The sequence below is a fragment of the Canis lupus genome, chromosome 19 (genome assembly GCF_011100685.1).
Source record: "Canis lupus familiaris isolate Mischka breed German Shepherd chromosome 19, alternate assembly UU_Cfam_GSD_1.0, whole genome shotgun sequence".
NCBI lineage: Eukaryota > Metazoa > Chordata > Mammalia > Carnivora > Canidae > Canis > Canis lupus.
The window spans coordinates 37,081,030-37,092,653 of record NC_049240.1 but is presented as its reverse complement, the minus strand read 5'-3'; the positions used below and the strand labels follow the sequence as shown (position 1 = coordinate 37,092,653).

The 11,624-nt window shown below is 48.6% G+C and overlaps 1 protein-coding gene across 1 annotated transcript in view; it reads left to right on the top strand.

The window, feature by feature from the left end:
• Positions 1–209: 209 nt before the first annotated feature.
• LYPD1 (LY6/PLAUR domain containing 1) overlaps positions 210–11,624 on the top strand; it is a 44,133-nt gene continuing 32,718 nt past the window's right edge. The window contains exons 1-2 of the mRNA XM_038565036.1: positions 210–367; positions 1,600–1,737. Of these exons, the coding sequence (XP_038420964.1) occupies positions 316–367; positions 1,600–1,737 (190 nt within the window). The 5' untranslated portion in view covers positions 210–315. The remainder of the gene's footprint in view (positions 368–1,599; positions 1,738–11,624) is intronic.

The following is an 11,624-nucleotide window of genomic DNA, read 5'->3' as shown; positions in this document are numbered from 1 at the left end:
CCTGGGGTGGGAGGTGGGGAGAGGAGGCGAGACTTTTTTGGGCGCTCCGGCTCGCCAGTGGTTCCTCCAGTGTCAGCCGCCAACTCCGGGAGCGCCGGCGGGAAGAGAGCGCCCCGCAGCCGGGAGCCCGGGCGCGGGCGATGCTGGCGCCGCCGGCGGCACCTGCGGCTCCTCTTGGCGGCGGCGGTGGCCTCGGCGACGCGAGCGCGGGCCCCAGCAGCCTCGGCAGCCACAGCCGCTGCGGCCCGGGCAGCCTCCGCCGCGCTCGCCGCCTCTGATGCGCCCGCCCTCCTCCGGCTCCGCGGCTCCGCGAGGATGTGGGTCCTCGGCATCGCGGCAACTTTTTGCGGATTGTTCTTGCTCCAAGGTAGGAGGGCGCCGGGGCCGGGACCCCGCCCGCCCCTCGCCGCCCGGGCACCCACCTCCGGGGCCGTGGTGCGCGGGGTTGCCCGGCGGGGCGCCCCGAGGCGCCGCGAGGCGAAGTGTCCACGTCCCGCGCTGCAGGCGGAGCGGCGGGGGCGGCGCTGTGCGGGACCCGAGCTGCGGAGGCTCGGCTGCGTGGTCGGGGGAGGCAGCGGGGCCGGGGGCCGGGGGCCGGGGGCCGGGGCGGTCTGAGCGGGGTGCGGCCTCGCGGAGGCGGGGGGCGCGGTGAAGCCCCGACCCCGCCGGGGTACCGGACGCCGCGGGCAGGGGAGCTGCGGGCTGCGCAGCCGGGGCGCGCCGGGGCGGGGCGGGGCGGGGCGGGGGTGCTGCGCCCAGGGCGCGCGACGGGCGTGCGGGCGCGGGGAGGCGCGGGTTCCGCGGCGGTCGGGTCTGTCCGCCAGCGGGGTAGTTGGGTCCAGACCCGAGCAGGGGGGCCGGGCTGGGGCGATGAGCGGGGCCGAACAGCTCACTCCTCCGTTACGCGAGCGGCTCTCGGACCCCGGCCGCGCACCCCGACCGCGCGCCCCGGCCAAGCGGCTGCCCCGAGAGCCAGGACCAAATGGTGGTGGCGTCGCGGCTCGGGCTGCGCGCACACGCCCCTGGCCCGGGCTGGGACCCCATGCCGCTGCGGGGACCGTCCCGCGAAGGGCCGGGGGCTCGAGGCGCAGCAGCTCCTGGCGGCCGGCGCGGGCTCGGGGGCTCGGGGGCTCGGGGGCTCGGGGCTCGGGGCTCGGGGGCGCTCGCGGAGGGTCCTCGGAGCCGCGGCACGGGGACGCTGGCGACGAGCCTCAGAACCGAGGAGGCGTCTGCGAACGCAATCGTGAGTGGTGCCAAAATAGCAATTAAGTGATTTGTAACCAATTAACAATTAGGCGAATCCTTCGCTGTAGGTGGGGGCGGAAGCAAGTCTCTGGAGCCACTTCACTCTCGCTTTGTGCCCCGGCCCTTTCAACTTGCGTGGGGGGGAAGCCAAGCCGAGTGCGGTGGGGGACGGCCCCCGGGGTGTCGGGCTGCTGCGGGACCCCGGCGGCCGCGCCGCCCCCCCCCCCGGTCGGTATGTGGGGCCCCCCGGGGGTCGGGATCCGTGCGTGGCGGGCTGGGGCCCGGGCGGGTCGCCGATTCCCGAGGGGTCTCCGTGGGGGCTGCGTCCGAGCCCGACTGCGTCTGTCCCCGCAGGCTCTGCGCTGCAAATCCAGTGTTACCAGTGTGAAGAATTCCAGCTGAACAACGACTGCTCCTCCCCCGAGTTCATCGTGAATTGCACGGTGAACGTGCAAGACATGTGCCAGAAAGAAGTGATGGAGCAAAGCGCGGGTGAGACCCCGGTAGCGCCCCTCGAGGCCCGCGCGGGCCCGCGGTAGGAGTTGGGGAGGGAGGGCACCTCCTTACCGGGGAGGGGACCGACTTTGATTTAATGCACACACGCCGCTTATCGCAGGTTCACTTTTACGGTGCTGGCAAAATGAAGAGTTTCGAGTCACTTTAATCTCATTAGAGTTAATTACCAGGGCTTCTCCCCAAGGGACTCGGGAGGGGAAGTGCATTTAAATTAGTGGCTCTCCTCTTTTTATTTACTCCCCTCACCTCCCTCTGCTAAAAAGCTGATCAGGAGACTGGAAAATATATGGATAACCAGCTCCGCTTGGGCTACTAGACAGTAGCCTGTGAGCAGTGTCAGCCTGAAATATGAAGCTAGTTGAAGTTCCCAGAGGTCAGAGCTTGAAAAATGTGTTTTGTCACAGAGCCACGCCATATTTCTTAGAAGAACACTACAGGATCTTTATTTAATTTTAGAGCTACTGCATCAAATTTCAGGCACAAATTGCCAAGATTGTTCAGAGGAATGTAGTTTCCAGCCTCACAAGCTTAGCTGATGAGAGGTGCTGGGCTTTGTGCAGAGCGGAAGCGGGTCTTGTGAGGCGAAACCTCACTTACTCCCTCTGACCCCAGTCGTCTTACTGTCCACTTCCTGTAACTCCCCAGGTCCGCCTCCCCATCGTCTCACCAGAAATCAGAGTCCTCCCACAAGTACACCTTTGGGGAAATGGGTGGAACTCCAGCTTCCATTCCAAGGTCAAATCCATCAACAGAGACCTTGCCATTTTCAGGATAATAAACATATGGGAAATAGCATCTTGTGGTGAATGATGTAGATTGAGCCAAAATTCTGCTCCCCTTTAGTCTGCTGAACTGTAGGGGCCCACAGAGCTTTTGGTTGAAGGGATTAAATCTGGGAAGGGATTCTCTGAATCCACTAGCAAATGAATGCCAGGGCTCCAGTTTTAAAGGCAGCACCTTGGAAAAGTAGTTTCTTCTCAGAGAAGGGCCTGGAAATGCCCTGTTGCCAACCACAGGGATATTGGAGGATCAGATAGCTAGCTCATCACTGTGCCATGGTGTGGTGCACATGCACAGTTTTAGTTTATTTTTTATTTTATTTTAAGATTTTATTTATTTATTCATGAGAGACACAGAGAGAGAGGCAGAGGGAGAAGCAGGCTCCATGCAGGGAGCTCGACATGGGACTTGATCCCCGGTCTCCAGGATCACACCTCAGGCTGCAGGCGGCGCCAAGCCGCTGCGCCACCAGGGCCACCCACATGCACAGTTTTAAAAGCTGGTCTTTATAGGTCATTAGGTATGGTTTCCTTCCACCCAAATCGCTCTTTGGGGAAGCCTGAGACATAACTGCTCTCAAGGATAACGTGTCCCAAGAAAAGCCGCAACTGTTGTTTTGTCATTTGTCCTGGGATTGGGGCTATCACAAAAGCAAAACAAAATTTAGTGATGATTTTGTAGCTAAGATTGATATCTATGATTTTGATAATGGTTTCTATTCTCCTTGTGTTGCATTCCTGAGCATTTTACCTGAGCAAAACTCTGCCCTCCTACTAGAGGAACTGCTTTGATTTTAGTTGGAATCGCTCTGAATACTGTAGTGTTTGTTTTTGTTTTTTTTTCTTCCAAATATTTGCAGCTTTCTTCCAGGTGGTAGTTTAGAGCCAGGAAAAAAAAAATGTGGACGGGGGGATAAACTGTGGACACATTAGGAACTTTCTTGGGATTCTCTAGGCCACTGCTTATCTGGGTATTGTGTTTTATAAGCTGGGATATGTTTGAGACGAGAGAAAGATATGAACCAAACTACAGCCAGATGAGGTGTCCTTTTTCAGAGAGCTACTTCTTCCTAGAAGTGTATGTAAGATAAATATCACACATTCCATTTTCAAAGTGCTGTTTTTCCTCTCGCTCTATTCTCTGCTCCAAACAATGCTGTAAGAAAGGCAAAGCGGGCATCATAATGCCAATGTTATCTATGGGAACCCTTTAGCATAGTCTCTAAGTGCCAGGCCTGAAGTTGCTATTAGTTAGATTGAGGTGGGCTCCTTCTCTCCAAACTCAGTTCCCTCAGGCATGTGTCCTGGACCAGAGAGTGAAATAATAAAGCAACACCAGTTGTGAAGTCTGAAAAACAGTTGACGGACTCAACGGAAAAACCTGTTATAAGGGGAGGGACACAGATTTTAAGCCTGACTTCAGTAGAAGTCAGCCAAATGCATGTCCCTGCATCAAAAGAACAGTGTTTGGGGGTGTGATCCTTCCAAGGCACTTCCATTTTCATCTCCTAGTAGTTGTCAGACCAATCAATTTAAGTGGCTCTCAACCCTTCTCGTGCTAGCAGGGATGGAGAGCCAAACTCAGATTTGACTGTGAAGTGACCACAGGTAGTACAGTCATCACAGTCCGAAGAGCGTGCATGCCCTACACAGCCCGTACTTTTCTGGGTGCTTCGCGTGGAGCATCTCAGGAAATCTGGTAGTCTTCTTTTGCAGCCTTTGTTTCCTTAGGCCCCGACCCACCAGCGTTTGCAGAGTTAGCTTTTCCACTCTGGGGAAAGAAAGTCACACCTGTTACATCATACCCTTAGGAACCGAAGTCAGAATTATTTTCATTGGACCAATAACCTCTTATTCTGAGAATCTTAGTGCATTAGAACTAAAAGGTCCCAGTGACACAGAATTAAAGGTGCACATCAGAATTGTCCTGGAAGTTTTGTTGAAATCCACATGCCTCCCCTCACCCTTGAAGAAGCCAGTTCACTAAGTCTGTGAAATACCCAGCTGTGGGTCTCCCCAAGTGACTCTGGGGTGCCCTGAGTCTGGACCAACTTTTTTGTATTCTAGAGGAGGAAATGAGGGGCCAGAAAAGTTACAGATCTGGTCCATGTCCACTGGCCGACTGTTACCAAGAGGCCCCTGCTTTCCTGAACCAGCACCTTCTATAGTAAAACATGCCACTGAGGTTTGCCCGGAAGGATAATTTAGGCCGAGTGCTAAAGATTTAGATGGTCTTCATGTCCACCATATTCACCTGACAGGCTTAGTGAACTGGTTGACTGGACAGGCCACGAAATGGATTTTAAATGAAGATGAGAACCAACCAGTAGGATTTTTAAAGCCTAGTGCTCTGTGGACTGGCAGTTTTCATAGGTCTAGGAAAAGCACAGTTTTTAACAGAATAAGAGATTGTAATGAACCAAGCACGTTTGACATTAAGCAGTGATAAGAGGCATTCTCTTTCCAAAAAAATACCAGTGATGCAATATACTCAGGCCTTTAGTTAGTCCTTTCTGGATTAAGCCTGCAAACTCAGCTCTTAGGAATTTTGAGGCAGGTACATTTAATTTTCAATTGGGAAGTACGTTTAAAATTAACCTTTACCTATTCCCCAGAGAGACATTCCTATTAGGTGCGGAGATTTTTTTCCACTGCTCTTTTTCCCCTTGGTCATTTCTAGAGTAATAAGGCACTGGGCTGTGGGGGAAGGAAAACTTTCTTTCATTGTCCTTACTAATTGATATTTAAATGTTTGCATAACAAATGACTTGTTCTCACAAGTTCTGCTCTTAATGAGTTAGCATCTACTTACCAGCACCCTTGATAATGACATTTCTTTTGCCCTGGCTTATCACTGCACTCTGAAAAATATTTCAAATATTGATTCTCGGTTCAGAATAGAAGCTCCCCCCATATGAATTTTTAAACCAGGATATAAAGCATGTGAATTTGCATTTGTTTGACAGTGCAATCTTGTAATTAGAGTTTTTCCTCTTGACTAGATACAGTGAAAGGGGCATAATTTAATTTTTATAGACTAGCCAATTTCTGCCCTAAGTAAAATATAGCTCTGTCAGTGAGCAAAATGTTACAGGTTCTCCTAAACCTTATTTAAAAGTTAAATGCAGTATATTGAGAGAAAGTTCATGGTCTGAATCAGTAACCTAATCGATCTCTTCACCCATCCTTTGCAACATGCATTAATCTATTTGTCTGTTTTGCAATACAAGAGTTACTGATTTATATGCCATGTTGCATCTACATTATGGTTGTATAAGTAATGGTTGTTTTCCTTTTGGATTAGTTAGTTGCCCATTCAGTTGGGCAGGGATGGTTCCATGCCTCGGATAGGTTAATTTTATGCCCTATTTTCTCACGAGCTAAATAAGGGAAAGCAAATGAGGACCTGATGTCCCCAGAATAATCAGTCATCTACTGTTCGGTTATGGTTAGCTTCTCGTTTCTACTATCTTTTCTTGTGTCTATGCACTGCTTAATTTTCCCACAATTTAAAATAATAGGCTCTAGTTTGTCCTTGGAGTAGACTCGAAAGGAAAAAGGGTCAGTTCTGTTAATTAGTATTATATCATAGTTCCTTTATACATGGATTCATTTATTTAAGGCACACGCAGGCATGTACGTGCACCCAGATGGCATGTCCATGTATGTGCTGTCTTTTTATGTTCTTACCTATATATGTTTGCATGTACATCTATATAATTAGTGTCAGAAAAAGAAAACTATTAAGTCCTATTCCTTTGCAGACATTCAGATCATAAATTAATCTACCTTATATTGTATGCACAAAGACATTTTCTAACATTTTTTCTAGAACAATTTTGTTAAGAGCACCAATAGTATCTGATAATCTTCCACTGTTCCCTGTCTGCCGCTGTCTACCTTTCTTCTCTCCTGTCATCTCCTGCATCCCACCTGCAGTCCTTACTTTCTCACTCTCAAATTCATTTTGGATCAATTCCACACGCTATGCACTGTGCTCTAAGAATGAAGTGAAGAACCCGAGTCAAAACCAAATCACCCTATTTTAATTTTGCTAAGGAGACTTGAACGGGTTGCAAAACTTTAAAAAAAAAAAAAAATACTCAGATGCCAAGAAAGATATCCTCAAATGTTAACACAGTCCTGCTATAAAGGTTTCCATGTCAAACTTGATCAAGCTATGAATTACACAGGAAAAGATTCTGTGCAGTGAAGTCAATAGCACTCTGTCTCTTCCAGCAGAACACTAAAAGAACACCTCTCTCTTCCGGGCAAGTCATTTTGCCAGTTGGTTTGTTCAGTTAGTCCTCAAGCATCCATCCTTTTCAGGTGGCAGGCACGGGGGGGGGGGGGGGGGGGGGGGGCTGCTGAGGAAGTATTCGGAGAGTAAATACCAAGTGTCATTAGTCCCTTGGACTCTCCAGTAAGTGAAGCATTTGTTTATGTTAACTTCCCAGCTGAACAAGCAGCTAGCGAGACCTCCCATCTCCATAGATGAAATGTTTGAAGATTGATCCAGCTCTCCCATAGCACTAATTCCTCCCACTACAATTTCACAAAAGCTTCCATCATTGATGGTTTTCCTAATGAGTTTAAACAGAGACGCTTCAAAGCTGAGGTTTTTTCCCAAGTGAAAAATGGAGCGGAGTATGAAAACAAAACATACCGTTTCCTTTGAACTTTGGAAGGAAATCTGCTTCCTTGATATATTCCTGAAACAAAAAGATCTGACTCTGCAGCCTGCTTCCTCCCTTTCTCCCTCTCTCTCTCTCCTTCCCTGCTTTCTTCTTGCCTGCCTCTGCCCCGTCTCCTTCTCCCTCCTGAGTCCCTCCCTCCCACCCTTAATCCTTCCCTTTCTTTTTACTTTCAAACTTCTAGAATGAATGAGGGCCCCTGGGTGGCTCAGTGGTTGAGCATCTGCCTTTGGCTCAGGTCATCATCCCAGATCCTGGGACTGAGTCCCACATCAGGCTCCCTCTGCCTATGTCTCTGCCTCTCTGTGTGTCTCATGAATGAATAAATAAAATCTTTCAAAAAAAAATTGGAATGATTGAATGACTTAAATTCTAACACCCAAATCTGGAAAAGGTTTATTAGCACGCTCTGCAGAAGGATTCGATACCCCAGCCCCTGTTTTTAGTACTTGAGTGGGAAGGGCACTTAGCCCTATTGGAAAAGACAATGCCCACGTACCTGGCTCCCTGTGCTTGGTAACTTTAAAGAGATTTTTTAATGTCCCACAGGCTGAGTTTCCTCCCCTGTAAGATGTAGAGACAGGCCACCAGTTTTCTTGTGCAACGTGAGACAGTGAGAAATGCTGTCAGCATAACCAACTTTTGGAATCAATCCTAAAAGGAGAAAGCTGCCGGAATGCTCCCCAGGAGTTGCTTCATCTGCTATCTGTACCTGCCTCTGAAGACGGCCCAGATATCTTAGCCTACATTACTTTGCACACTATCTCGTTACTTTGCACACCATCTCCTCCGTTCTCAGACTGAGAGTCCTTGAATGTAACTTTGAATTCCTTACAACAGGACCCTCATAATTAGCTTAAAAGGTTCACAGTGAGATAATATCTTAACTTGAGAGTTGGTAAATCTGAGATGCAGAGAGGTTGAGCAATTTGCTAAAGACTACACAGACAGTGGGATTGAAATTCAGGTCCTTTCCCTTCCCTAGGATTTCTTCCATCATTAAAATGCCATTTTTTTGCATTCTTTAATAACAATTTTTGAGATATAATCTAGGTTCTACAAAACTCACCCTTTTGAAGTGTATAATTCAGTGGTCTTTAGTATATTCAGAGTTGTAAGTATAACCTACTTCCAGATATTTAATTCCAGAACATTTTCATCACCCCCCCAAAACCCCTGTACCTGTTAGCAGTCACTAATCTGGGAACCACTAGTCTATTTTCTGTCTCTGTGGATTTGCCTATTCTGGACATTTCACATAAATGAAACTATGGAATATGTGGCCTTTTGTGACTGGCTTTCTTTGGTTTAGGGTGATATTTTTTTAATTCATCCATTTCACATCTCATTTGGAGATGTCTTTCCTCCTACTTGTACAGGGGACTGATAGGAAGGCTCAGGTTTGGAAAATGCCTAAATTCCTGGAGGGGATGAGACATGAGACGGGGTGGGTGGGATGGGGCATGCTTGTGAACTTCACAGATGGATGAGCCGATTTACTTACTGAGGCTTTGCCAAAAGGAAGTCATTCCAGTGAGCTGCAGGGCAAAGGAGTTCCCACTCATCAAGCATCCATGGGCCAAGCACTGGGCTTTCCATCCGCTGCCATCTTTAAAGATTAATGTGCTTCTCCAGGAGAGGATCTTGAATTGGTAGGTGTCAACCACAAGAATCCTCAGGCATCTGCATGGGCTATTCCTTAATTCCTGACTGTCTTACTGGGATACCAGCTGCCTGTCCCAACACCTGACCTCACTGATAGGCCAGGGTTCCTAGGGGCCGTGCACCGTGTTGGCCAGAAGAGATCTTAATTTATAATTGTACAGATGAGAAGAAAGGCATCTTCTTTCCTGAAGCTTGAAACCTCCTGAGCAGTCCATTTTTCTTTCTTCCCTTGAGAAAGCTTGAGGGTAGAGCCGGTTGAGACTTATTGCGGGGAGGGATTTTGATTAAGGAGATGAGATTCTGGTGTGATTAGGTCACCCACAACCAATACTCAGGGAACATGTGCAAATCTTTTCTCTCTGACCAAATCACTGATCACAGCTTTTATGTAGGCAGAATTATGTACTCCTTTAAAAGTGAGAAGTCTTTTTTTTTTTTTCTCTGTTATTCCCTCCTTAACAACTAAGCTAGATTCTTGCTTACCTACAGTTTTCATTGTGGTAGGAGTGATAGTATTTTGGGGTAAAGAGAGTTGCTGGTAGAAGAACAATATGTTTCCTCCCCTGGGCATTCTACAAAAGGCCTTGCCTATAATTTAGGAGCTTCAACCCAACCTGGGTTGAATCAGCCTGCATATAAAGAAAAGAATGATGGGATATGCCATCAATTCTTTCTATCGGTGCTAAACTTTGGGGTTTGGCTACATTGTAATTCAGGAGCTGTTTGCACAGGCCAGAGCTGCAGGGCATGTTCTCTTATTAATACTTTGCTTCCAATCTTCTGATTGCTTCCAACAGTACAAAGCAAAGCAGGAGATGAACTGAATTAAGTGCTTTAGATAAGGTGAAACCATAGAGAGCTTCTAATAAATTGCTTTTTTAAAGGAATGCATTTTAAATAGAAAAAAGCAGTGATGGTTCACGACGTTGATTTCGAGCTTTATGACTTTGCAAGCCATGAGAGGGATCCAGATGCAAAAGTGATGAAGTGTTGTATTATTTTAAGGAAGTTGTGATACTTGGTCCAGTGCATTTCATTTCTCACTGGACATGGACAATAGCTTTTTATGTTTTTCTATTTCTTGGACTTGTTGGCGGGAGCAGAGAAACGACTAGAGACAGTGCCAGAGGCGGGTGGCGCCAGGCGCGCCGCGCTGGGCCCGCTGTCGCCCGTGCGTGCTCTGCTCAGCACGCATGCGAATGTGCAGAGCAGTTTACAGTGCCCTCCGCTGAGGCTTCTTCAAAGAGCATCTGCGGAAGCAGGTGTATTAACTGACGCCGGGCCGTGGGTTTTATGCACTGTTTTATTGCTCATGCAAAATCTAGCAAACCACTTGGGTCTCCCGTTAACTTCAGAGAATCTGTTCAGAAACAATGAGAGGCTGGGCAGGTTGACTAGTTTTCCACCCAGTGAAGACATCCAAGCTGGGAGTGCAAAGAGATCTGGGCTTCAAAGCCATCCCAGAGTCTTTGGAGAATTTCCCGGCCTTCAGCGGGCAAGGCAGCAGGTGGGCGGAGCCGCACCTGGAGAGTGAAGCCTGAGCTAACTTTCTTTGAAAGGTCAAACGACTTTCTACGCAGCCTGCCACTTGCTGTTGGAAGCAAAAGAAGAGTAAGGCAAGGCAGATGCAGACGGTTTATGTAAGAGTGGGATAAGGTCTAGAGAGACTAAAGCAACCCCCTGTAGAAACAGGCTGGGTGTAGAAAGGCCAGCCAGGGCCCCTGCTTACCTGTGCCTGGGGAGAAGCATTTCAGACTTGACCTTCGTGGTGCAGGTGAAGGCTGGACTTGACAGCAGGGTGTTCTGACAATTTTATCTTTGTTCATTCTCCAGCCAAGCAGTGTGCCTGGCGCCGGAACCGTTCAGTGTTTTAGAATATGTTGCCCTAATCCAACTAAACTACAGCTTTATGCACTAGAGCGCATTCATGGCTTTCATTTCTGGATACAGTGCTCATCCCTGTGGCTTACTTCCCCCACCTTCCTCCTCCTCCTGTCTGTCTGTCTCTGTCTCATATTCATTCTCTCTCTCTCTCTCTCTCTCTCTCTCTCTCTCTCTCCCCCTCCCTCCCCCCCCCCCACACACACTCACACACTTAGACTCACTCCCTGGTATGTAGACACCCAACAAATATTTGCTGAATGAGTGTACTTGAAGAAATCAAGTTCCAAGCAAAACCAGATAGATTGATTGGCATTTAAAAAATATTAGATCAGAAATGAGGGAGCTTAAATCCCTAGCATAGGAAGAAAAATAGAGCAAAGGTAAGTTTAGTATATTATTTGCTTCTCAGAAAAAAACTAGAATAAGCTGACTGATGCCTATTAGTCACAGTTGTCATTTAAGGAACAATCTGAAGTGTCACACACCTCAGTTTTTCTAGTTTATCAGCTCACTTTCAGGGCCAATCTAGCTGAGATCTGCATAGGAGTATTTTCTGAAAGTGCACGCATTTGCGCGCATGCGCTCACACACACACACACACACACACACACACACACACCTCGCTCTACAGCGTCCAGCCACGTGGTAGTCAAGCCAGCTGGGGACGGGTCACTGCCTAGCCAGTCCGGTCAGCCAGAGGTTTCTGTTACTTGGAACTCTGTGGCACTGCAGAGCTCTATCTTGGTGTGAACCTCCTAAGGGAGAAAGTACCCCCACCTCGCGTCCCTGCACACAGACACATACTTGTACTCCCCCAGCAGACCTTTGCCCCCCACCCCCA